Source organism: Jaculus jaculus, chromosome 1 (assembly GCF_020740685.1).
Source record: "Jaculus jaculus isolate mJacJac1 chromosome 1, mJacJac1.mat.Y.cur, whole genome shotgun sequence".
Classification (NCBI taxonomy): Eukaryota; Metazoa; Chordata; class Mammalia; order Rodentia; family Dipodidae; genus Jaculus; species Jaculus jaculus.
Genome location: NC_059102.1, coordinates 301,127,819 through 301,155,292, shown reverse-complemented (window position 1 = coordinate 301,155,292; position 27,474 = coordinate 301,127,819). Strand labels below are relative to the sequence as shown.

Genomic DNA, 27,474 nt, shown 5'->3' with positions numbered 1-27,474 from the left:
CACAGTGTTTGAAAAACACTGCATCGTATGACATTTTTAAGGGTATTTGACAATGCTCTATCAAATACCAGTTGTTTTCTACTTATTTAATGTTTTGCCATGTGTTTAAAAAGAATAATTTCATTTAACATGTGTAGCAATTTTTGAAGGTTGGTACTATGATTATGCCACTTGCAAGATTATTTTTTAGTTGGGGGAGGGGTTGGGAGTGCATTCATGCCTGGGACCAGAGGTCAGAGGACTACTTTGAGGTTTCTGTGCTCCACTGTCTTTGATGGTCTCTTTCTGCTGCAAACAAACTACAAGACTGCAAATGAACATCAGACTGGCCCACCAGCATCAGGTTTTCCTGGCTCCACTGCCCCTTTTTGTAGGCTCATTAGGATCACAGACACATGGGCCACTTTGCATCCAGCTTTATGTACTTGGGGAAATGAACCTCAGTGGCAAGCTGTGCAAGCAAGCACCTTTAGCTACTGATCTATCTCCAGAATCTTATGCTCACTTTTTAAAAAACAATCACAATCATTTTAATAATCATGAAACTCATTATTAGAGATATAATACCTTTAAGTTATTGAAGAAGAAAAGGGCAAAGCCTAGATAAAATAGGGACATATTAACGTCACCCATCTCTAAGAATTTAAATATGTTTTTGATTTTTTTTTGGTACAGGATTCTCAAACTTTTAATAATCTAAAAAGTCATGTAATAATCAGCATTTATAGAAAGGCAGGGGATAAGCACCTATCCTGTGTTTCATGGAAAGCATTTTAAGGGATCATTGTCCTTCACAAAACCCAGTCTGGTTGGAGCCACCACATCATCATGAAGGAGCACCGTGAGAAGTGGAAGAGGTCTTGATGGGTGCTTAGTCTAGTGCATGAAAGCCAGCTCAAATAGTCCATGAATTACCACTTGACTCTGTAACCACACTGTTATTCTTCTCTGCAAGCAAATATAAGTGAAATTGTGAAGTAGAAGGATTTTATAATGCCAGAATTTCCTTTGAATTCCATTAATGTTCCATTGCTTTCTGAGGAGAACCCAAGTCATCCTTCTTTCCATAAGAATGCTTCTGAATGACATAGAAAAATATATTTTCTAAAAATGACGTTAGAATTCTATGATTTTTTTACTGTTTAAGTGGTAATAACTGTAATGGATAACTGGTATCTTATTTGATTACATGAAAAACTTAGTGTGGGTGATAAATGATAAAATGCTAATATATCAACCCAAAATATAATGTCCAAATTATGCAAATTATTGTATGCAGGTATATATAGTAACATAATAAAAACAGATTTAACAAAATATCACTGATATTTAAGAGATTATAATTTAGTTATAAATGATTTTCTTTAATTCTTTTTTTGTATTCTTATTATTAATTATAACCATGTAGTACTTTTATAATTAAGAGGAAGGGGTTATGCAGGAAGAACAACAGAAAGGATAGAGAACCTGACAAGCACAGTTGGGGGTGGGAGGAAAAGTAAAAGCTGACTGATGTTGCTGGAACTTAAAGCAGGAGTGAGAGAAAGAGACAAGAACTATGTGTGTAGCAAGACCACTGCCTAGTCAGATAAATGGCTTAGATACATTGTTCTATAAGCTTCATGGCTAACAATTTGGAAAAATGAAATTGTATGTAAGAAGAAGACACAAGACTACTGTCTTCATATATATATATATATATATATATATATATATATATATATATATATATATATTCTTCATATGCATCTATTTAGTTATATACACTTACATATATATACTTATATGTATAGCTATATGTAGTTTACAATATATGTATAGTTGGGATAAGATAACAATGGAATTGACATTGTAGTGACAGAATAAAGTTCAAAACAACACATAAAACATGTCATCTTCTATGATTGAGTGCACAGTAGTAATCATGTAATCATGAATCATGTAATCATGAATATCGAGAGGAAAAAAAGACTCTCAGATTGATAGGAAAACTATGTCAAGCGTGGTGGCTCACAGCTGTATTCCCAACACTTTTCAGCTGAGGGATTAGAATTGCAAGGGCTGCAGAGTGAGACCTTGTCTCAAAAGCCCCACCAAACAAACAAACAAACAAACAAACAAACAAACAAACAAACAAAAAGACAGCAACATTAGCTCTGAGAACAACTCCCAGAAAGACATTGTGGAGCTGTATCTAGAGTATTTGTCTTCTAATTACTGTAGAACCATGGCTAAGACACTATATTCTTTGTGAGAGCAAAACAATCAAGTCATAGACTAGATAAAAGATTTGGTTCACCTGTTGGTATGAAACTGGATGATCTTGAGTGTTTCATTTTCTTAGATGAGCATTAAAAGGTCTCAATGAATAAAAAGATAAGGATAACAAAGTAAATTACTGCTTATTCTTCCCTCCTCCCAAGTGGGCTATATGGTAAGTGCTCTATATAGCAGCCCATTTTGTTCACATCATTTTGGAAGGGTAATTATTATTTTATGGAACAGACAGAAAAAACTGATGCTCAAAGATATCAAATACTGTATCCAGATCACAGAGTGAGTAAGTGGACAAGCTGGACCGTGTCTCTCCTATCTGTCTGAAGTTAGAGTTATGCTCTGATTTGCATGCTTGAATATAGAGCATAAGTCTGCAATTTTTGTCTGTAAATTCCCAGATACTAAATATTTATAATTTGTAGTTTGTGAGTATCTCTTGCATTTTCTTCTTTTTAAAATTTAAACTCTAAAGAATATAAGAAAAATCTTTCTTAGTTTACAAGCTATACAAAAACTAGCCACCTACTAGATTTGGATCATAGTTTGTAGCCTCTTGGCCCAGAGTACACATATAATCTCCCCCCCCCCTCTCTCTCTCTCACACACACACACATGCACGCACATATATTCTTTAAAGTACATTGGTGGTGAAAGGGTATGTGGGGTGGAAAGAGAAGAGAAAAATGGAGAAATAGCTTAGCCTAGGTTTCCTGGGGAGAGGGAAATCCAGCTGGAATGAACTATCCATGGTAAACACAGGGAGACCACAAGAGTGTGAGTCATCCCAGGGCATAGTCTGAATATGATTGCTCAGCCAGCAAATGATCCTCAGATGGCTTCACAACATTAATGTTAGGGACTCAAGAAAATAAAGAGCTGAGAGAGAAAATATGCTATCTAGATATATATGTGCTATCCTTCTAGATAGAGTAGCTGTAAAGGTGTGCCCTTCTGGGCACCAACTATCAGAGGAGAAAAGGGGAGGAAGGGAGAATAAAGATGGAAACAGCAAGAGAGAGAGAGAGAGAGAGAGAGAGAGGAGAGAAGGCAGCATGTGAAGATGCCTCTATATATGCTGATAGAATTCCTTTTCTTTAACCATTGCAACCCTGCAAACCTTCAGGTATACAGTGTTGGTCTTGCATCTTTCTAGAAAGAGTCAAAGTTTACAAATGGTAATATAACAAGCAAACAAAATTTCTCCCATCCACCAGGAGACATGAGTACTAAAATGTCTTCGTGGAATATGCAGGCCTATGAGAACTTCACAGCGAGCAGAGTGGAACAAGCTAATTTTCACTTGAAACACTCTGACAGGTGAACCTCTGTTGCAGGTTCAAGAAACTTCTGAGGAAATTTAAAACATGATCTAGAGGATCTCAAAAGCTTTGAATATCATATTTTCTGGTTTTATCTCCCTATAGCCAAGAGAATTTGAGTCTGAGTGATAGGATATTCTCTTAAATCTGTCCTTAATGCCTTTTCAACAAAGGGTGTCAAATAGAATGATAAAAATGGCCATTTTCTTCATCAAAATCTATATGTGGGTCTCACTATTGAGAAGTATTTAGCATGGTATTCTATAGTTAGAGAAAAGCATCAGATGTTAAAAGGACCTAGGTTCAAGATTCAGCTTGCCTGTACAATGTGAAAAGTCCTATGCTGATGGGACATAGTGTACCAAGTGGATATCCAGGCTTTGAGCTAAATGTGGGTGGAGAGGTAGGGGTGATCTCCTATAATGAGTGCTACATACCTTCATCTCTTGGGGGAGCTCATTCACCTCCTTATTAAGGATGAAAGGTTAATGAGAAGAGTATTTCTTCAGTGTAATGACCTCAGCCCTCAAAACATCTTCATTCTTTCTCCCTTCCCTCTTCCTCTTGTGCACCAGCATGACAAATATTTCTCATCTGAAACATGTCCAACATGTTGAACCTGAGTTGGGAGTTTGGATTGCATAGATTACTGAGCAGTTCTAGTTTACCACATAACCAACAGTAAGGGCAGCAGGAAAAGGAGGGAAAAGGTCCAAACAAAAATGTGATTCAGCTAAGCTCTCACCTCCCTGATATCAGGTTGCTCTGAAGTATGAATTGCATTATGGATGTAGTCTTACGTTGAGGTAAAGGGATTGGCTTTTTGTACCCTTTTACAATGACTCATTGGCTACAAACTGTTTCTGGGAGGAGACACACATCATCTCCTGTAAGCCAAGGAAATTCTCCAAAGCAAGCTGATCTGTTAGCAACTAGCAGTGCAGCAGCTGGGAATGAAGGTATACTTGTGTGGTATACCAACAGGCCCCACCATGCTGCTGTTATTCTCTCACACCGCGTCACATTCTCTCAATTTTCTGTCTGTTACTCTCTATTCTCTGTCCTTATGGCACTTCTTTCTAATCAACTAACTTCACAATGCTTATGTGATCTACTATATCAACTGTCCATCTTCCATCTTCCTCTCTCTGCTGGCTAGTATCTGCTTCCCTTTCTCACCATCTTCTTTCACAGCCAATACATGGGTTCATAACCATCACCTCCTTTTGCATGCCCTCAACAGCCTTATTCTTCAATGTTCTACTGCAGTGTGGTTTCTGTCTCAGCTGTTCTTCTGCAATTACATTTGTCAGAGTTACTAACCTTCTCTTTATTTCTACTTCTGATCAATGCTTTCTTGCTCTTCTTTACCTCTGATTGCCAGGAACATTTGGAACAATCTCCTCTCCTGGCTTTGAAGCAGCCAACACTGTGGGATTTCTTCCTGCTTCCTCATTGCTCCTTCTCAGACCTCAGAGCCAGTTTCTTTTCTTGTGCCTATCCCCTTAAAATTTACTCTCCCTCAGGATCTTTCCTATGCCTTCTCTGCTCACACTGTACAACTTTCCTTCAGCCAAACTGAGGCCTTTCAGAGTCCTGGTAAAGATCTCCCCCTTCATGTCTTATGATGTGCAATTCAAAGGTAAACAGAGATTTTTGTTAACAAAGACAAATTAATATTGCCTCTTTATAAATTTTCAAATTGCGTAGTTTTGGGTATGTTTTTGAAATTGATTCTTTCTTATGCATGTGTCTCTCTTCTCTCACTTTCTTCCCTCTCTGTTTCCCTCCTTTTCCTTTCCTGATCCCCTATGCATGTGTTGAGTATTCAGGAACTAGCCCATAAAGACAACCACATTCATCCCATACTACTTATTCTCATCTCTGCATTCATATTTTATACATTTCTAGACATTTTGGATCTACATAATAATCTACATAATATATATGTACAATCTCTAACTTGATCATAATAGGGACCTCAAATTTTGTCCATATTGGAGCTTCTGTACCTTACAACTTGAATGTAAACTCAGGAATGAAGTTTGTGAACTTTTTGAGGTAGAGTCTCACAATATAGTCTAGGCTGGCATCAAATTTGTGAAGCTTCTACATAAGCTTCCTTAGTGCTGGCATGACAGCTATGTGCCACCACCATGCCAGGCTCAGGAATCATTCTCAACTTTTATTTTCTCACTTCACTACAACTCATTAATTACCTCTTCCCATTGCTTCTATTTATAACATCTCTTAAGTCTAACAAAAGCCGTTGGCAGATTCCATTGCTATGTGTTTTGTACTTTTGAATCTGCACTTAATATACTGTCCCGACGAATCTTAGAGAATTGGATGGATCTAGAAAGAACTGTCTTAAGCAAGGTGACCCAAACTTATTAGGACCAAAACCACATGTTCTCTTTCATACATAGATACTACCTTGTAATTTCTAATATGAATAGGGGCAAACGTGGGTAAGATCTAAAAAGCTAGAAAGGAGTTCAAGAGAAGGTAAAAAAAAGAAATGCTAAAGAAGTGAGGGGAGGAGAAAAGGATGCTCAACATGAAAACCCAAGAACTCTGGAGAGGGTTAAAGGGTACAAAAAAAAGAAGGTAGAGGGGCAGGCAAGATGGTGAGGAGGATAATTACCTAAAATAAATTATATTTGAAAATGACATAATTATACTTAATACTCTGTGTGCTAAGTAAACATAAATTTAAAATAAAAGCTCTAAGTACCTTACCATGATTCCCAAAAGGCCTTTTAGGACTTGACTACTCTTAAGCTTTTCAACATCAATCTTTTTACGTTTCCACAACTCTCACGTGATAATTTTCTCTTTCTCAGGCACCAGGGCCTTCATACAATGGCTGTCTCGTCCTTCTATACTACATCCCACTCCAGAATATTTCATTTCATGTGCCAGGACCTGCTGCAATGTCAGCTGCCCAAGTACCTGTTAAGCAGATCTCCTCTAAGGACACAGGTTCTATTTGGGTGGAAATTCTGGTTGGACTTATTCAGCATTGTATCATGGATAGTTTGAATGGGGAAGGGGGTTCATAGCTTTTAGTATTGATCAATAAATCCTTTCTGAATTAATGAGTATGTTGCCCTGAGTCAAAAAGATCTTCTTCCTGGGAGGTGCTTATGTATGAGTATATATGATGTATGCCAGAAAGCAAGCTTTGCTAGAAAACAGGCTTTGAAGGAAACCTTTTGCAATGTTTCAAAGTCTAAATGGAGAAAAGAGCTTTAGGAAAAGAAAGAAACACAAAAGAATGACTAAAGTACCAAGTGACTTCATGGGGCTTTACCATTAGCTGAAACATATTGTGTCTGCTCTAGTTACCCACAAGGACCACTCCTCCTGGGCAAAGCTTCCTATTTTTAAACCCAGTGTAATCCCTCTGGAACTGCATTGTCCATTCCTTGTCTGGCTCCAGGAGTTTATCAGTATAGAGTATTTTTGTCAAGAACCTACTCTATCTTTAGTCACTGTACAAACAGGAGAGAGAGAGAGAGAGAGAGAGAGAGAGAAAGAGAGAGAGAGAGAGAAAAAGAGAGAGAGAAAGAGAGAGAGAGAGAGAGAAAACAAATGGGGGGGGGGGAGAGAAGGAGGAGTGTTTTGGTTGTACTTTTTGTATTTTGTTACATATCAGAGGGAGGAGATCTGACAAGCAGTTCTTTGAAGTACAATCCTTTAAAAATATAACAGGCCCCAGTGTTTCAAGGGAATTTTACAGTAAACTTGGAAGGGGGAATGGGGTGATCATTGTTTAATTTTTATACTGAGTTTGTCTCTGCCATTCATATAGTCAACTGATAGATGGAGCACTGTCAGATATGTGACATGATCTACTCAATTACTGTCATACTGAGAGGTCATGCTGCTTGCCTTCTGGAAAATTTGTAGCATGGTGCATGGCTTGCATACATGCACCCATACATGCACAGGCTCACATACATACATAATTTGTTGCCTTGTATATTTGGAGGAAAGTTATCATTTTTTACTTTTATTTATTTATTGACAACCTCCATGATCATAAACAATATCCCTTGTTAATTCCCTCCATACCCCCACTTTCCTCTTTGAAATTACACTTAGAAAACTGTTCAACATTTTAAAAAAAACACAGAAATGCACAAAAGAGAGAAAACCATTAAATTATACTACCTGTTTCATGCTCTTCTAAAAACCCAGGTATCTAAACTGACACACACACATATATAGTTGTTGTTGTTTTTGTTTTTCATGGTAGGGTCTCACTCTGGTCCAGGGTGACCTGGAATTAACTCTGTAGTCTCAGGGTGGCCTTGAACTCACGGCGATCCTTCTACCTCTGCCTCCCGAGTGCTGGGATTAAAGGCGAGCGCCACCACGCCTGGCTCTATACATATATTTTTAAATAACTAGAATTGTGTTGCAGTTAGTGTTATACTGTCTTTTCTTTCTTTCTTTCTCTTCTTTCTTTCTTTCTTTCTTTCTTTCTTTCTTTCTTTCTTTCTTTCTTCCTTTTTTAGATAAGGTATCATGTAGTACATACTTACCATGATTTCTCCATCCTTCTCCCAAGTGCTAGGTGTACAGGCAAGCATAAGCCCTTACCCATGCTCTTAAATTTATATCAAAACCTTTTCTACTCTAAATTTGTCTTAAAAATTGGAGTGAACAAAAGTTACCAACTTTAATACCTTAAGGGTGAAGTAAAGTGGATGTACTATCAGAAAAAAACTAGAACCTTTTGATTCATCATAACTAAAGAAAATGGGTCTATTTTAGGCAGGGGGAAAGGGAAAATTGAGATTTGTTTTAAAGTTTGTGAAAGAAGATTCAGTGAAAATTGGCTACTCATTTGATGGTTAGCCATCTAGCTATAGTTACAAGCTAAATAGCTTGTAATGTGAACACACAAAAGAAGTTAAATCAGACAAAACATGTGGGCCAGGTGGGAAGAATAAATCAACCAGGTTGACAGTTGGTTTAAAGGAAGGTTGCATCATTTTCCTGATTCTTTCATGTCATGTAACACAAACTGGAAGCTCTAAACAAAGGAACTTATTGTCTTACAGTTCCAACAGGACAGAAGTCCACAATTCGGCTGTTGGTGGCTTGTGTCCTTCTGAGAGCAGGGAAGGAGACTACTTGAGGTTTTTCTTCTCCCTAGCTCTGATGGCCCCAGGTCTTCCTAGACTAATCGATGGTGTTCTGTGTCTTCACGTCATTTCACCTCATTGTGTTCATATTTCTCTTTGGTGGTAGGATAGTATCATGGTTAATTTGATCTCACATTAATGACCTCATTTGTCAATGACCTGATTTCCAAATACTGTCACATTCATAGGAACTGAGGTTTGAACTTCAGTGGTTTGGAGAAGACACAATTCAACCAATGACGATGCTTATTAAAGTAGACATGCTAAATATGTGAACAATAAAAATACGGGAGATGTAGATGGAGAAATTATTTGCATTAAGATAAGTATTGAAATGTTGGAGATGCCTTGGATCTTCAAGACTGATTACTCATTGTTGTGAAGGTACTTCAGTATGAGAGCTGCTTAACACAAAGTTTGCTTATTTAACACCTCTGCAAGATGACCCATTAAAATTGTGCTAGCATGTTATAAACAGTAGGTAAGAAATGTTTTAAATTAAAATTTAGCAGGTGGTTCTTTATATTGAGGCAAACTATGGCACCCTCATGTTTTCACTCACTGGTCCTAACTCTTTCCTCTGGAGCTACCAAGATCAAAGTTCTTACAAATTGCAAATATTTAAAGAGTTTTCAGGCTGTTTTTGCCTTACCATACCATTAAGACTAAACACTCAATTTTTCCTGTTGTTGTTTATGTGACTTGGATGTCAGGTACTCTCCTATTTTGACTACTTCTTCTGGAAATGGCTCAAAACTTCTTGTTCTTATGACCAAGCATAGATCTTTTCATAGCAGTGTCCTGTGTTTGTGCTGGGATTATAGTCTTAAAGTCTACAAATTCCCTCCAGAAGCATCTTGGAACACTGACTCGAACTGAAATCTATAGGTTTTATTCGAGGGTTCTGAATGTCATATTTTAGTAAATACTATTATTATCAATTTTTATATTTATGGATAAACATTTATATTTTGCCATTTATATTTATATTATAGTTATATATGTATTTTTCCACTGGATTAACTATTTATTTGTTTGTTTGTGAGCTGAGAGAAATAGAGAAAAGAGAGTCAGATAGTAATAATGGGCACACCAGGGCCTCCAGTCCCTACAAATGAACTTCAGACATATGGGCTACTTTTTGCATCTTACTTTACATGGGTACTGGGGGAATTGAACTCAGGTCATTAGGCTTTGCAGGCAAGCTCTTTAACCTCTAAGCCATCTATGTTTCCAACCTATCTACTGGTTTAACTCTTTTTTTTAGCGAGAGAGACAACAAGAGATAGACAGAGTCAGAATTGGAATGCCAGACACTTGCTCCACCTAGTGGGCATGTTTGACCTTCGGCTTGCCTCACCTTTGCACCTCTGGCTAATATAGGATCTGGAGAGTTGAAAATGGGTCCTTAGGCTTCGCAGGCAAGTGCCTTAACTGCTAAAATTTTTTGATAAATATTTAAATCTTTAATCTGCTATCCAATATAACTTCCCTTCACTTTATCTAATTTGAAAGCTTATGTGGTATGAATTCTTGCAAGACATGGATTAAGTTATTCAATTAAATAGATAAATGCAGAGCTCTTCATTAAGCCATGAAAGGCCTCCATTTGAGAAATCTCAATATTTGGGATACATCATTATTAATCTTTGATTATGCACATTTCCACCCTCTTTTAAAAGAGTCAATGAAGCATTTATCAAATTCCCTGTTGTAGTAAGATGTAGTCTTTTCAAGGAGTCACCTGGTTCCAGGAAAGTCAACAAACCAATCAATGCAAAAACAAAAGAAATGAGCATGATTTTTTTTTTTTCCTGGCAAGTGTATCTCTTTCGATCCCAAGGGTAATGATTTTTCCTTATGTAAGTAAAACAAAGGTTATTTATTGAAAACATTACTGAGACTTGATTTAACCTTAACTTACTAACCTGTGGTATCTAAATCTCTCCTTTTCCTTCTACTGGAAATTGAATATTTTTTAGCCATCAACCTTCTTACACTACTCCATTAGTTACAAAGGCTGATGTTACTTGCAAAAGCACAGAAAAAGGTGATTTTTGGATTTTAAGATTTAACTTTTTATGAGTTTGGAAACTAATTCATTCAAAATTAGCTCTTGAACTATTTCTTCAGTCAGCTCCTAGTGTTCTTTAGTCGTAGACTCCAGGACCTGAGTATAGCCCTGTGTTCTTTACCTCGAGAACAGCTGGAATCTTTCTTCTGACTTAGTCAGGATTACAGACAAAAGAAACTTCTGCCGGCATTTTTTTTTACAACAGTAGCCACAGTACAAGAAGAACTAAGTACAAAAAAAAAAGTAAGTTGCTTAGAAAAATTTTGTGTGGCTGGATGATGGACTTGATGTTGGATGTAGAGCTATTGGTAGCTAAAAAGGGCCTGTGAGATGAACTGTTACTAATGACAGAGACAGGGTGGGGTGGGGGTGAAGGTCTGTTAGAAGTGTTAGTTTCAGGGACACACTGCACAGCTGCTGTCCAGACATCAGGAAGCCACTGAAGCTATGCTGTGTCTGCCAGGTCTCCACCAGTAAAGAGTGGTTTCCTCACAACTTGAAACTCTGGAGCCACACTGCTGGTGACAGCTACCAGCACCCTATTGTTCCACATATTCACAGGCAGAGAAGATAAAACCAGTCAGAATGAAGGTGTTCACCTAGCAATCCCCTTCAGCTGAAATATCTCCCAGTCCAGTTTCTCATACTTCTTAATGTTTCTATTGGGACTTGCACATATGGGATTAGATATTGGTTGTGGTTTCTTTATCATTAGTATTCATTCCATTGAATTACTTGCAATGTTCAAGTGACATAGATTGTAGTAAGGTCAGGATGTCATTATGTTTGACTGTGCTGGGGGTGTAGTTCAGCAAGTAAACCCTCAGGGCACATGCTAAAGGTTCTAGTTACAATTTCCAGCACCAGAGAAAAGTTGAAAACTAACCACAGAAAACACCTACAGCTGATGGCTAGACCAGCTATGAAACTGTACTAACAGCACATTAAAAACAATTGCTCTGTCAACTCCAATAACTTTTGTATCAAAAAAGGGTAAGAAGGTGCATATTAAGGCATCAGTTACTAAAAGCAGGAACTGAGGGCTGGAGAGATGGCATAGATTTTACGGTGCATACCTTTGAAGCCTAAGGATCCGGTTCGATTCTCCAGGCCCCATGTAAGCCAGATGCACAAGGTGCACGCATACATCTGGAGTTCATTTGCAGTGGCTGGAGGCCCTGGCATGACCATTCTCCTCTCCCTCTGTCTCTCTTTCTCTCTCTCTCTCTAATAAATAAATAAAAATGTTTAAAAGAGAGAAGGAACTGAAAAGAAAATAAGCTGAATAACACTAGTTATTAGTATTAGACTAACCAAAAACAAAAACAAAAAAAGAAAGAAATGAAAGAGGGAGAATTAAATAGAAGGGGAAATACTATATAAGATTGGTGGAGTTAAGACCACTCCAGTTAAAGGTAAATAAATGCTATCTACAACCTGGAACTGTCCCAGCACCTGTGAGGCTGAGGCAGGGAGTTCCCCAGCCCTACCCATCCAATGCCAACCTGGGACCTTTGGAAAAGCCTATAGAGAAAGGAGGAGAGAGAGGGATGGATGGAAGGAGGGAGAGAGAGACAGAATGAGAGAGAGAGAAAGAGAGAGAGAGAAAAGCAGTCTACACAGTTGAAATTAGGTTTATAATTGTGTCTGTCTCTATGTAGTCACACACACATACATGCATACAGGTACAGACTATGTCTATGTGTTATATGTGGTAGTATGTGCAGGTATGGACTGTCTCTGAGGTTACTTTTATGTGTACAAGAACAGATTTCATGTGTGTTCAATGTTGTCTCTATGTGGTAATCCCTCACGTGTGTTCAAGTATAGATTATCTCTGCGTGGCCATATACCTGAGTGCAAGTGTACTGGGGTTGAATTCTCATCCATTTTCTACTGGACTGCAGATGTATCTCAGTAAACTGACCCCTAAGTTTCCATGCTAAGTGTACTAGACACAGTTCCTAGCAGCACTTCAAAAGTAGAAAACTAACTGCAGACACAACCATAACTGAGATGGACAGGCCTGCTATGGAAATACATCAACATGAAGTCACTTTGGTGTGCAGGTGCAGACTGACCTTATGTGGTCACTTTCGTGTGAGTGCATACTAGCTATCTTGATGCCATCAGTTGCACGTGCGTGGGTGCTGAGTATCTCTATTCTGTTTTCCCGAGAGCAGGTGCCAATCCTATCTTTATACCATCTTTCTTTCTCTAGCTGTTCAGGTTGGTGGCTTCCAATGAAAGCATAACCTTTGTGGTATTACACTTCCTTTGTTGATCTTCATGTTGTTTACTCCATAACCAGAGGGTGTGGTGCATTGGCTAGGTAGCGGGTATTGGATAGGGCTATTGGCAGCCTTTCCACTGGCATGCCTTAGATTCCAGCGTGTTTAGTACTTGCCCCTGTTCAACCCTCTTCCTGGGAGCTACTGGCAATTACTCCAGTCTATGACTCAGGCCAGGTTTCCATTGTATGGAACAGACAGTTCTGTCAGAGGCTTTCCTCTCTAACTAGAGGCATTCTGCACTCTAGTACTCAGAATAGTCACTTAACACTGGCCCTGGGTTCCCAGCATAGGCTGTACAGGGAGGAACCTTTGTGTTTAGAGCTGCCTAGCAGCCTACTCAGCAGGGGTCTTATGATTTTCTCTTTTACTTTCTTTTTCTTTCTTTGCTTTTCGTTGTTTTTATTTCTTTTGTTCTCTTTCCTTCCTTCCCTCACTTCCTCTCTCCCTCATTCCCTCCCTCCCTCCCTCCCTCCCTCCCTCCTTCCCTTCTTTTTTTCTTCCTTTCTCGCTCTTTCTTTTTTCTCTATGCAGGCTGGGTTTTATGAATAGAGGGTTTTCCCAGCACCTATAGCATACACAGACCCCCAAATTCTTGAGTTATTGGACTATAAATGTACTCAGTGGCATGTCCAGTGTTGATTGTGGTTTTTGAGTCTCTGTTTTTTTTTTTTTTTAATTTTCCTTTGGTTTCTTCCTGTGTAGAAAGACGTTCTCTTTTTTTTTTTTTAAATTTTTTTTTATTTATTTATTTGAGAGTGACAGACACAGAGAGAAAGACAGATAGAGGGAGAGAGAGAGAAAATGGGCACGCCAGGGCTTCCAGCCTCTGCAAACGAACTCCAGACGCGTGCGTCCCCTTGTGCATCTGGCTAACGTGGGACCTGGGGAACCGAGCCTCAAACCGGGGTCCTTAGGCTTCACAGGCAAGCGCTTAACCGCTAAGCCATCTCTCCAGCCCAAGACGTTCTCTTTTTGTCTCTCCCCTACTTCCTCTCTCCATGTGTCTCTGTCCCCTTTTCTCTGCTCTATAAGTTATCAGGTACTGACAGCAGGGAGAGCATTTTCTGAGGCTCGCTGTGTCTTAAGTGAAGGTTCTGACCCTCTGTAGTTATTCTCCCTTCATTTTGGTAGCAGGGCATTGCCCACCTAGAGCCAAGCCTCTTTAATGTACTCTAGATTCTCTCCTGTTCTTCTTTCTAGTTTCCTTTCATACTGAGGCTAGTATTTTTCTATCTTCACTTACCTTATAGGATAGCTGCTCTCCCACCATTCCTGGTTCATTCACTAGAGATTCCAGAGGTGATTTTGTGGATGTTATTCATTATCATCAATAGCCTTAGAGAAGGCATTCATAAATATTCATATGAGGACTTCTTTTAGTTTCTTTCTAAAGAGCTCAAACTTTACTTTGTAAAATATTTGGGTGACAGACCAAATGCCACTGCATTCCTTCCTTGGTCCTTGAATTAAAAAAAAAAAAAAAATCATGGACACAAGCACCTGCTTCTTCTGTATACAACACAAAATTCAACCTCTCTGCTAAATTTACTCATGGGAAAAATATGTCCTGGAGTTTCCAGTTGGATCACTATTTCAGACACATTATAATCATTGCATCAAAACTTCTTTTGTGTTCAGATAGAACCACTCATCATATTGACAAGTGATTCCAAGATGTTTGTGGGTAAATTAAGGAGCTATATCTACTTGCTAGAGGGAATAGTAATCTAGTTTTAAAGGAGTGGATAAACATATGCTTGCAAGTTATCTAAATTGTGATAGTGCTTAGAGGTATAAGAGTTAAGTGTTCCCAGTGACGAGTACGCAGAGTGGGAAAAGTATGGTTCACAAGTAAGACCCTGAAGGAAGAGGACCCCATGGCGCATGCTGAGAAGTGCTTGTCTCTGAAAACGAAAGAGGACCAGAGAAGCACATTACAACGAAAGCAAAGAAAGTAGAGATGTTAAAGCAGAAGGGAGTAGCCAATAATATAAAATGCAGCAAAGGGTTTAAATACAAGGGTAGCCATTTTTTTTTTTTTTAATGTGTGGTCAGGAAAAGTTGTCATTGAGAACTTCAGTAAGTCAATTTTGATAGTGATGTAGGTAAAGGCCAGGTTGTAATTGGATTAAGGACACAGAGGGTAAAAAAAGGAGTGTATAGAAGAAGAAGAAACTATTTTAAAAGATGAAGAAATAATTTTCTTAGGAAATTTGAATTGGAAAGGAAGAAGGAAAAAGAGATGGTGTTAGTTATAGTTTGCTAAGAAAACCTGGTCCAGGGGGACTACAGGAAAGAATAAAACATAGGTAAAGAAACAAAAAAAACTTAATTGTGGATATGTGTGCACATGTAGTGGTAGAATTCATGAAAACTTGCCTTGATTTTATTATCAAAGAAAGAGGCATGCTCATTCCTGAGAGTCAAGAGAATAAAAGCTTGAGTCAAAGAAGGCAAGAAAATAATACTGGAGGTTACAAATATTTCCTGGAAAGTGGATAATTATAAAGAAATGAGTGTATAGACAAATGGAACTAAGATCTACATGAACCCAGAAGTTTTAAAAACTCAATCTGAGAAAGGAATATGGTGCAAATGAGTGGCCAAAGGAGATGGGAGCAACAGCATTAGAGGTGAGGAAGTCAGGAATTAGACTCTGCCTTCAGTGGATGTTTCCCATAAATGTTGCAATGCTGAACATGACAGGGAAGACTGATCCAGATGTGGTTATGCTAGATATATGTGAAGTAATAGGACACAAATGAAAGGAAGTGAGAGGTACATGGTGACATGGTATAGTAGTTGGCTCCTAAGGACTGGAGGAACTTGGAAGGAGGAGAGAAACTTACTAAAGTTGTGCTGGTCAGCTGGGGAAACGTTCTCCATTCTCAGCTCCTCACAAGACTGACATATATGCAAAAGTGGCCATGACCAGATGTTTATGTGGGTGTTAGAGAGTCAACCTCCGGGTCCATCAGGCCCTGGCAGGGACCCATGCTTGTTTGGCAAGTGCTTTTACATACTGGACCACCTCCCCATCCTGGTTCATCCTTTTAAATACACAGTTCTGATCAGTTCATGTACTTTAGTCATTTTATTCTATGTATTCATGTCATTTACCTTCTCTTGAATATTAAACTAATTTATGCCTTAATAAATTATTTCTGAAGGAAGACATTCAACTTTGAATTTAAGAACTATAACCTTTTCACTCTCCCCTAAACCTGAGCCAGGCTCTGGTCACATTAGTTCCAAAGCTGAGACATTTATCTTCATTAGCTCTGAGTAGCTTCTGAAGTGGTGCACATGTGTGATAGCAGCCAGCCATTCTGCATGCAGAACAGACACTCTGATGTCTACATGTTTACCTTTTAGGGATTAGAAGATAATGTAGAGAACAGTCTTTGTTTTCAGCAAAATTACTCTTTTTGCTATTAATTCAATTAATGATGAGTTCAGACTCTCTCGAGCATTTTAAGCCTCTCCTCAGATGTGCCAACATGTATTTGTATTTCTGTGAGGCACAGGGATCACAACCACACCCAAATTGCCACCGGCATGACATAAACACTCTCATCTGGAAGAGTAATTTATGACTGGGAAAAGAACTGGGCAAGGAAGAAATGGGACATGAATAGAATCGGCCCATGTGGCTAATGGTGGAAGAAGGCTTTTGCAGAGTGCTCAGGAGAATGAGCAGAGCTTCTGGCTAGAGACAAGACAGACGGGTGGTGGTCAAGACTTGTAATGGCAGAGAAGCCAGTACACACATATTACTCAAGTAAATCATTCCAGGAACAGGGAGATATGGGGAAAGTAAGCGAGGCCATTTCAATTGGAAACTTGAAACCTGACTAGGAAAAAGAGTTCCAGCTCGCATCCTGGGTACCCTAGAACATGTGTTAGTATCATCTCAAATTCTACCCTATCCCACCCCATGCCATCCCTTCCCTCCATTCTCCTCCTGTTGTCTCCTGCATTCTCCTTTCCAACACTGTAGGTTTATTTGATGTTATTATGACCCCAAGCAAATTTTACTGTAGTAAAACTATAGTAGAATTATTTTAATAAATAAGAAAGGCAAAGGAAATGTGACTACTGACCAGGGAAGACCAGGCATGTAGCCAAACACATTGTCTCTAGTAAAGCAGCTGGAGGAATATACCCCTGGTCACATCCAAGTACTCCTCACAGAGCTTGGATGATTTCTTAGGGCAGAGAACTATTTTTCCAATATATTAGGAGTGAATAAAAATACTATTGTAAAAGCCTTTTCTATCAAGCACTTTTTGTTCTAAAGCTAGATTCTTTTTTGCTTCTTTGTTTTTCTTCCCCTTTTTGGTTCTATTCCAAGGAATACAAAAACAATGTCATTTGGGATTTCTACTTCTGGGATGTTCCTTGCCCAAGCATCCTGCCCATGAGTTCAGTAGTTCTTAGCAGTTTGGTTGGGAAACAGTGCACAAAGGAGAGAGAAGAGAGCACCTGCTCTTCTAATCTGAGCTGGGAGGTTGAGGTGTCTCCAGCTTGTTTAGTAGGCTAGCAGCCATCCAGTACTGTCAACGCAATTTCCAGTGCCATGTGGAGCAGGCTGTCTGTCTGGGGGAAGCTATGATAGGAACATTCCTCCTATTTGGAACAGCCACTAAGGAGAACAGCTAGTGATTCTATGGGAATACTGACATCAGGGTTCATTGTTCACTCTTCAGCTAAGGTGGTAAAGCTCCATTTGCTTGTGGCAGAGTCTTAAGATTCACTGATGCCAAGCAGCTGAGGGCATTTGACTACATATGAGCTTATAAAGAGAAAAAACACATGCTTCATTTTTTATGGGCCATGAGCATGTGTTTTTAATAGACCTTCAATTCTGTGCATAAAGTAAAAACATCATATTATCTAGTGCTTTGGAGGCCACCAATAAGTGTCATATAAGGGACTGGTAGTAGAGAGTTTTACCCATTAGTGGATGGAAAAAGAGAAAACTTGAACAATTCACATCTTCTATAGAAGGATGATGACATGCTCCCCTATCTGTACCTCTTCTCCTTTTTGCCTCTTCCAATTCGTTTTCTAGCCAGTCTTTCTGCCATTTCTTTAAAAAAACATAATGCATGCAATAAGTACGTGCTGAAATAGAGATTTAATTAGACAGCCTGTCATCACAAGGATCAGGCCTTGTGATACAAGAGTGAGAACCGAGTCTGAGGGCTTCACATGGCCCAGGGATAAGGTGTTATTGTATTCATCCTGAAGAAATGATTTGGGCCTGTATGGGGTATTCAGAATAATGCCAAGTGCAGAGTACTCACTCAGATGCGGTGGTGCTTCATATCATCAGAACAGAATGGACATCTCAAATATGGATAGATGTTTTCTTTTTATTTCTTTTTCTTCATGATAGGCTAGCGTCTGCCTCTCCAGCCCTACATAAAGTCTGGCTGGTTGGAAATAGCATAACAGGGGCCAGGTCTGGCTCTGTTGCTCTCTAAGTGCCACCATTTTCGTGTGACCCGCTCTCTTCTCACTGTGCAGGGCATACCTGAGTGTGAAGGAGCTGAAGGAGGCCCTGCAGCTCAACAGCACGCATTTCCTCAACGTCTACTTCGCCAGCTCTGTGCGGGAAGAGCTCGCAGGTGCTGCCACCTGGCCTTGGGATAAAGAAGCTGTCAGTCACCTGGGTAAGTGATATGAAGACCAAATACGACAGTAAAATGAGGTCTGAAAAGGAGTTTATGGAGGTAAGTTTGGGACTTAAGAAAAGAAATATAAAAAAACTTACTCAGTGCACTGGCTGCTTTTTGATAACAATATTGCCACTGATTAGTAAGTGAGTTTAAAAAAAAAAAGAATTGAAAACCTACCAAATGTACAAATTGAAATGCAAAGAGGCAAAATGATAAGAAATACAGAAAAGAGCTTGAAAAAATTTTGAAGCCTAATTTAAAAATTCTACTGTGAGATTAAATTCTAGAGAATGTTAAAGAAACTGAGATAGAAGTGGAGACACTGGCTAAGCATCTTGCAAACTGACAAAAATTATCAATCACAGATTCAACTTTACTAACTCCAGGTAAGATCAACTGAAAGAAAATTGCATCTAGTTCCTTATAGTAAAAATGATGAAAATCAAAGACAGAGGAAAAAATATCAGAGATACAGTGAAAAAAGAAAGAATTGTTATTTTAAAGAGTAAAGACAAACCTGCTATGATTTTTCAACAAAAATTCTAAAAAATAGATTAATATTTTTTAATTGCTAAAGAAAGTTGTTACTTTAGAATTCTATATTTGAAAAAGATATTCTAAAAATGAAAAAAAAATCCTATGGGATTTTGTTTATAGTCATAGATGTTGTTAATAAAAATATTTTGAAAAAAAGAATTAAATCATAACAGTATGTTCAGAAAACAAATAAATACAAAGTTCAATATATCTTCTTTATATTCTTAGTTATTTTATTTTTTTTATCTTTGTGGGTATATGTGGGAAGGGGCAGCATGCCTGTGTGTGGAGGTCAGAGGACATCTTCAGGAGTTAGTTCTCACCTTGTCTGACATGGGGTCTCTTGTTTGCTATGCCAGGCTAACTGTTCTGTGAACTTCCAGTCATTCTTCTGGCTCTGCTTTCCACCTCCACAGGCATGCTACTCCTGTGTCTGGCTTTACCTGGTCTCTGGGATCTTAACTCAGGTCATCATGCTTGCTCAACAAGTACATTTGCTCCCTGAGCCATCTCCCCATCTCAAAATATTTTCAGACAAATAAAAATTGAGATAATTTATAGCAGTGCTGAAAAATACTAGAGAAAGTTAGAAAGATAGAAAGAAAATGCTCTCTGATGGAAACTAATAAATAAAGAAAAATAGATACTACAAAAAATAAAAATATGAAAAGTGGGCTGTAGAGATGGTTTAGTGGTTAAAGTGCTTGCTTGCTAAACCTGAGGATCCACGTTTGAATCACCAGTACCCACGTTAGCCAGCTGCACAAGGTGGCACATGCATCTGGAGTTTGTTTGCAATGGCTTCAGGCTCTGGCTCCCCAATTCTCATTCTCTGCCTGTCTTTCTTTTCTATATCTCTCTCTCTGGTTACAAATAAATAAGTGAAAAAATATTTTAAAATATGGGTTCCTTCAGGGGGTTAGGACAGGGATGAGGCTAACGATAGTAGCAACATGGCTATTTGCACACTGTGTGCACAACTAATAAAGAAATCAATATTAAAATTATAATACTACCTTTTATATCTAAAATTAGAATATGAACAAAAAAATTACAAAGGACCAAAAGAAAGTACATGAAAATGAAAGAGTTCAAGAATCCTTTTTGCTTGATCTAGAAAATGCATTGAGGTCATGTTATTTTAAGCAATAATAAGTTAATAAATCATGTAGTAACCATTGTATCTTCCATTTAGAGAGTAACTGAATTATTTGTCTCAAACTACTAAAGAGCAGAAACAACAATTTAGAGATTATAGCAAAGGAAAAAACCTTAGGAATGAATACTATGCAATAGAAACAAATGGATACTGAACTGAACAATGCATTAGGAATTACACTATAGGATTAACTCTATGTATGTGTGTAATGTGCATGAATGTGCATAATATGTTCATGTCTGTGTGGGGGTGTGCATGTGTACAAGCATGTAGAGGCCAGTGGACAACCTCAAACATCATCTACTGGCAATGCCATGCATCTTCTTTAAGACAGAATCTCTGGTTGGCCTGGAGCTCACAACTGGCTGCTCAGTGAGCCCCAGGTATCCTTCTGCTCCCAGCATTGGAATTAAAACTGTGTGTCACAATGCCTGACACGCTACATGGGCATGGGGAGGGAGCACAGGTCCTTAGGCTTACAAGGCATTTTACCAACTGAGCTGTCAGGGTTCTGGTCCCACTTCAAACTCAAATGGACTAAACACTTTAATTGAGATTAAAAAATTGTCAGGACTGTGTGTGGTGGTGCACACCTTTAATCCTAGCACTTGGGATGGGAGGCAGAGGTAGGAGAATAGCCATAAGTTTGAGGCCACCCTGAGACTACAAAGTGAATTCCAGGTCATCCTGAGCTAGAGTGAGACCCTCCCTCAGAAAAGCAAAATAAAATAAAATAAAATAAATGTCAGAATGAAAAGAAATCCCAGCTATATGTTGTTTATAAGAAATACATCTTTAAATAGAAGAACACACATGGCTGAAAGTAAAAATGTGGGAAAAATTAATACAATGCAAATGTTAATCCAAAAAAGGAAGCACACCTTTTTAATATCAGAAAAGTTAAGCATTAACACATTGCCATGAGAGATAAATAGAGCTATTTTATTATAAAAGAGTAGGCTTAATACAATCATCATGAATTTGGTTATAACCAGTAATATGCCCTGAGTATGCAGATACATACAAAAATAGATCCACAAACAAATTTGGTGATTTTAAATAAAATTTTATCAGGAGATGATAGAATAAATGAATCATTATAGCAATATAGGCATTTGAAAACTATGATTTGAAAATTTGACTTGGTTGACAAAAGTAGACCAATGTATTACATAGAACATAGCGCACAGTCCTTTTCTGTGCACGAGAAGCTTACCCAAGGAGTCCAGGACCACAGACTAATTTCAGAGGATTGAAATCACAAAACTTTGTTCTCTCATCTCATTGAAAATAAGCCTGAAATCAATAATAATGAGACAATAAAAAATGAGGAAATCCCCGAGTATTTAGACATTAAGCAATATATTTCTAATTTATCCAATGGCCCTAGGGCCAAATCATAATGGACATGAGAAAAAACTATAAACAAAATGATTATAACAACATGGCATATAAAAACTTTTATACACATGAAGACTCATACAGGGGAAAATTTATAGCCTTGTATATTAGAAAAGAAGAAAGTCTGATCTAATTAGCCATCTCAAGAAGCCAGCAAAAAATAACATATTCAACTCAAAGAATGAGAACAGAAGGAAGCAATTAAAATAAGACAAGAAATAAATACACAGAAAATAAACTTTCATTAGAAAAAAATTAACAGACCACAAAGTCTTTGAGAGAAGAGAAAAAAGTCATTGGAGGAAGTGAATTGATAAAGCTTAGCGTACTCACATCAAGAAAACAAAGAAAAAAGAGTATAGTTACTCTGTATAGGAATAAAAGAGGTAACACCTTTTCCAATCTTACAGATGCATTAACTGTTAGTAATTATTTCTAGCTAATGGTTTTAGATAAATTAGACATCTACAGGTGAAAGGAAATGAATCTTAACCCAAACCTTGCAACTAATATAGAAATTAATCCAAAATGTAGTATAGATATAAAAACAGAGTCATTGAACTTTTAAAAGAAATTTTAAGGGCATGGCTAAGTAAAGACTGGATAAGTAAGATAACAACAAAAGTGTGTCTCAGGATATAAAGGATAACAGGAAGAAAATCTATTTCTTAAAATATTTTATTGATAATTTTAATATGTGAATTGTAATTGTAATTGTAACTGTAATTGCATTCTTGTACTGTTTAGTCTCCCTCCCCACCCCAATGCACTGATCACCCCTCTAAGTAGTCCTTCTTTTTCTGTGATGTTTCATTATTTTTGCCCTCCTCTGTTCTCTATGTCAAAATGTTGATGGGCTCACAGTTTTGAAGGTCTTGAGCAAGAGTGGGTAACTACCATACTGAGGTCATGAATGCACCAATCAGTTTATGTCCAGATATCAGTGCCCCAAAGCATTCTTTCCTGCCCTGTGGATCTTACACTGAAGGGAAATATTAATGATGGACTAGGTGTATAACTTGAGTAGGATGATAGAGTCACAGTTGCATGTATGTTATAAAGTTATAGAGAACTGCAGGCACATATAGGAGTGCATGCAAAACTGGTGAAATCTAAGTGACCTCTACATATAAAGTGAGGGCTCCCCACACAGTGGATGCTTGATAAATGCTTTCTGGTGAAGGGAGAGGTGAATAAGTAAGTTAATGTTCTACATTTCAATGAAAATTTTCCCAAATGGTTGAACTTTATCTCCCGAAGCTTCAACTCACAAATGAGTTGCAAAAGAATCTACAAACTTATGTTTTGTTCTTGTGCCTGGATGAAACAACAGGGCTTCCCTATGCCACAGTTCATTTGCTCCTCAGAAGGACTCAGCTTGGTTGAGCAGTTCACAGCTTTGATTTGGTAGGAAATTACTCATGTGCTTGTATATCACTTCTTGCTCAGTCATAACTGCGATTGAACAAAGGTTCTGTATTGGATCAAATCAGGAGTACAGTAGTGCAGACAGTTACCATGATATGGTACAGAATGACGTTTAGAATTTTTCTAAATATATACTTTCTGAGAGACAAGTTAAGATAGTCTATTTGTGTCAATGTGCCATGGCCTGTAAGCTAAGTAACCTACTCACAAGCACACCAGCCCACAATCTGGAAAACGGGATCCAGTTTCTGACTACCAGTTGTTTTCACTATGTGGAAACTTTGAGGTAATTTGTGATCATCAACATCATTTCTGCCAGTGGGCATGATTTTGTGCTTTTAATCCTATGACAATGGAGAGAAAGATAAATGGCATCTGAACCAAAAATGTGGATTCTAAGACAGAATATTTGAATTAGTGGCAAACTAATATCGTTATATACTACTAATATTATAATCACAACAATTCATTTACTGTTTGACTCCTTAACTCATTCATTGAAAGAACAACATGTTTCATGGCAATACTAGAAAGAGAACAATGGGGAATTCACCATTATAGGATGTACAGCATGGATGCGAATAGATATGCAACACACATTTGTAATACTATGCTATCATAAAACATAGAAGGCAAGGTAGCCACACACGGAGAAAGGGTCAAATAACGCAGAAAGCATCAAGAAAGAGTTCCCAGAGGAACGAGGCATGAGGTGAGGACACACACAGGGCTGGAGTTCGCATGGCACTCAATGGCAGAGCATCCCACCGAGACAAAACCAGGAGCTGCCATGATTCAGGGCTGTCAGCAGTACTCTCCAGACCTGTTTTCACTTTTGTGACCCCTAAAGGGTTTCTGAAAAAATCTGTTCTTAGGGTAACCTTAAAATATCCTAAGTTCATGTTTTCCAAAGCTGTTTTCTTGGGGAACTGGGAACCAGCACAAGGGTGAAGGAGATAGGCACAGAGAAAAATCAACCCCTACCAAACCAGATATCCAGAGACACAGGGGCTCCCAAGACCTCACCACTGAAGCAGAACTAAAATGAACCCAACATGTCTCAGGGAAATTTGCAGAATAGGGGGCGGAAAGAATATCAGAGCCACACGTTCGGTCATGACATGAAGAGACATTTCCTCCTACCGAAAACTGAAGGTTACCCCCACGATGCACTACTCATATGCCCCAACAAGGAGGGTCTCTGTGGAGAGGGGAGGACAGGAAGAAGGCTAACAATGGTACCAACTTGACTGTATTCACTGAGCACAAAATAAAACAAAAATAAATAAGTAAATAAATAAATATAGAAAATGCTAAAAAAATCACAAGTTCAAATGGAATCAACAAATGCAATTTTTCTGCTCTGATTTTAATATTCCTTTCCTTCTGGAGCTCTTTCGGTTGGACTTTTCTTGTTTTTCCAGTGCCTTTAGGTGGATGGTTAGGCTATTGATTTGGGGTCTGTCTTTTTTTATGAAGGCATTGAGTGCTATGAATTTTCCCCTGAGGACTGCCTTCATTGTGTCCCATAAGTTTTGGTATGATGTGTTCTCATTGTCAGTCAATTCCAGAAATTTTGCAATTTCATTTTTTATTTTATACACTATCCATTTATTGTTTAAGAGTGTGCTATTCAGTTTCCAGTTGCCGTTGGGATTCTTGGTGGGGTTTTTTGTTGTTGATTTCTAGCAATATAGCATTGTGATCTGATATCATGCAGGGCCATGATATCCTATGTTAAATTAGTAAGATTTAAAATAAATCTTAAATTTACTTTTCTAAATGTATCTTAGAATTTAACTTTACTTATCTTATAATCACTATTATTCATTTAAAATATTATTGACTTCTTAAACATTATTTGCAAAATATTGTTTTAAAATTTCTCTGACTTTGTTGTTTCTGTTCTATTCTTGCTAGAGAATTTAATTTGAACAGGCCACATACATTTTTCAGTGTCTTAATTTGTCTGCTATCTCTCAGGTAAAATAATATTGAATAAAACAACTTTTATTTCTTTGGGCAATATTTTATTAAATGTCATTACAGTGAAACATCCAGCCTCCAGATGCAGCTGCCAATGAGACCCTTTTCTGCTGTAGGGACTGGCTGAGGCATGGCAGGTGGCTCAGGCTTCTCAGCCTTCTGTTCTGAGATGGGGATGGTGGACAGGATCTCATCTTTGGGTTCCATGATGCTCACATGGTCAGGCAGGGGATTCTTAAGGCCAATCTTGCCACTTGGATACCAGGGCAGCATGATCTTCACTTTGATGCCCAGCCATACCTGGAGGACAGAATTATGACCCAGCTGGGTTTCATGGGCCTCTACCACACAACAGGACAGGATGTGCAGTAGCTTACTAAGAAGTACCACTGGGTCTGGTCCCTTCTCAAGCAAATGCCCCTAAATCAATCAAGGAATAGGGCCCTTTTGCTAAAGGAACCCATGAGCAACACCACAGAACATGGCACGGACAAGGACCAAGAACAGGATATGACCTTTCTGACTTGTCATCGTGTCATCATGGAAGAAAACAACTTTTTGATCATAATATGTTATAATTAGTATAATTGTAAGAAATTCTGAGTCACCTTTATCCATTTCCCATCTTGTAAAACTATGGGCAATTTCACAAACAGGATGCTAGCACTGATAACTTCAATGAATTATTAAGCATTGAAAATTTTATTTCACTTGAATTGTCATTTCAAAGGATTACGTTCTACAATTGGACAAAAATTTGACATGGCTTTCTTAGTCACTAGAAGAAAAATGTACAAGAAAAATACGAGTTTTAATGAGATGGGTGTGACGCCACACACCAAATTACTTCTCATGTTTGTGGATGGATAGTAATTATTGTTAGAATTAAACATCAGTTATATAGCTATTGTTTTTCTTTTATACCTCTAAGTGCTAAGAAACTTTGTTCTTATAAAGAAAAATAGTCAGAAATAGGAGTTGTTTGAATGAGTGGCTAATTGTGCTGAGTTAGAAATGACTAAAAATGTAAGAACAAATGGGCAGCCAGTTTGGTTTAGGATGTTGAGTTTGCAGCCCTAAACTCTGTCGGGAACAGGAAACCAGGCAAAACCGATGCACAGGATGCTAAAGAAAAGAAAATCTTGAGAAAGTCCCCTAGCAGATACCACAACTGCCTAGAGGTGAGGAGAGTACAGCATGCTGACTGTTAGATGATTGTGCTGTGTTGTGAGATAGGCCTCAGAGTGCTCTGTAACGGCCTCTCCTTGGTGTTTGTAGAAAACATTTGCCCTGCCACTGAGTGTCATGAGAACTTTATCAGATTAGAAGCATCATACCCCAATGTGCAGGGGACCTGAGACCCCTGCAGGAGGGCCTTCAACCTACCTCCTGAAAATTTAATCATAACGGATTTTAAAAATGAGCTCAGGCAATGTGACCTGTAGGGACAAAATTGCTAGGTGTGCATGTAGTATGTATGGTGTATGATGTGTAATGTATGCATATGTGTGTGCATATGGTGCACATGAGTAGATACCAGAGGAAGATGGTGGGTGTCTTCTATGATTCTTCCATCTCATTTCCTTGAGATAGGACCTCTCACTGAACCTAGAGCTTGCACCATCTATTTTTTTTCAGTGACTAGTGAACCCTAGCTTCCCTTCTCTTCACTTAGCGCTGGGGTTACAGGTGTGTATGGCCATGTTTATTTTTTTATGTGGATATTGGTGATCAAAGATCCTAATGCCTGCATGAAAATTGCTCTTATCTACTGAATCTTCTTCCCAGCTCAGAAAAACAAATTGAATGAAAGAGTGTGCCATGGTATCATAATAGAAATAAATGGGCTTTTGGTCAAGTTCCCTTTCAGGGTCTCAGTTTCCTGAGAGTATGTGGAAGATGCTGTAGCCTGTAGGAGGGTCTCAAAAAATCTCAGCATCAAGTCATAGTAAATATTTTACAAATTGTGTCTATGGTTGGCCTTCTAGGTTTTGCCCTTGATCTCATGCCTTACTTCTAACCTAGAGATTTTTTTTAATGCCTGGAAAATTGTTGGGTCTTTTATAAAAGAAAGTTACATGTGTTAAGAGGTCCCAGTTCTTACAGTGAATGTTACATCTGCTTATAAGAAGCAGAGAGAGCTTCCTCCATGAGTC

General features: G+C 38.3%; 1 protein-coding gene and 1 non-coding gene across 3 annotated transcripts in view; one reads left to right on the top strand and one right to left on the bottom strand.

The window, feature by feature from the left end:
* The window catches only part of Pappa2 (pappalysin 2), a 253,987-nt gene that overhangs the window by 63,413 nt on the left and 163,100 nt on the right, over positions 1-27,474 (top strand). For both annotated transcript variants that reach the window (XM_045146446.1, XM_004658765.2), the window contains exon 4: positions 18,656-18,801. In XM_045146446.1, coding sequence (XP_045002381.1) covers positions 18,656-18,801 — 146 coding nt within the window. The remainder of the gene's footprint in view (positions 1-18,655; positions 18,802-27,474) is intronic.
* LOC123458385 lies at positions 25,720-25,865 on the bottom strand. Its single transcript, XR_006635643.1, has one exon. It is a non-coding gene; the product is annotated as a small nucleolar RNA SNORD15 (small nucleolar RNA).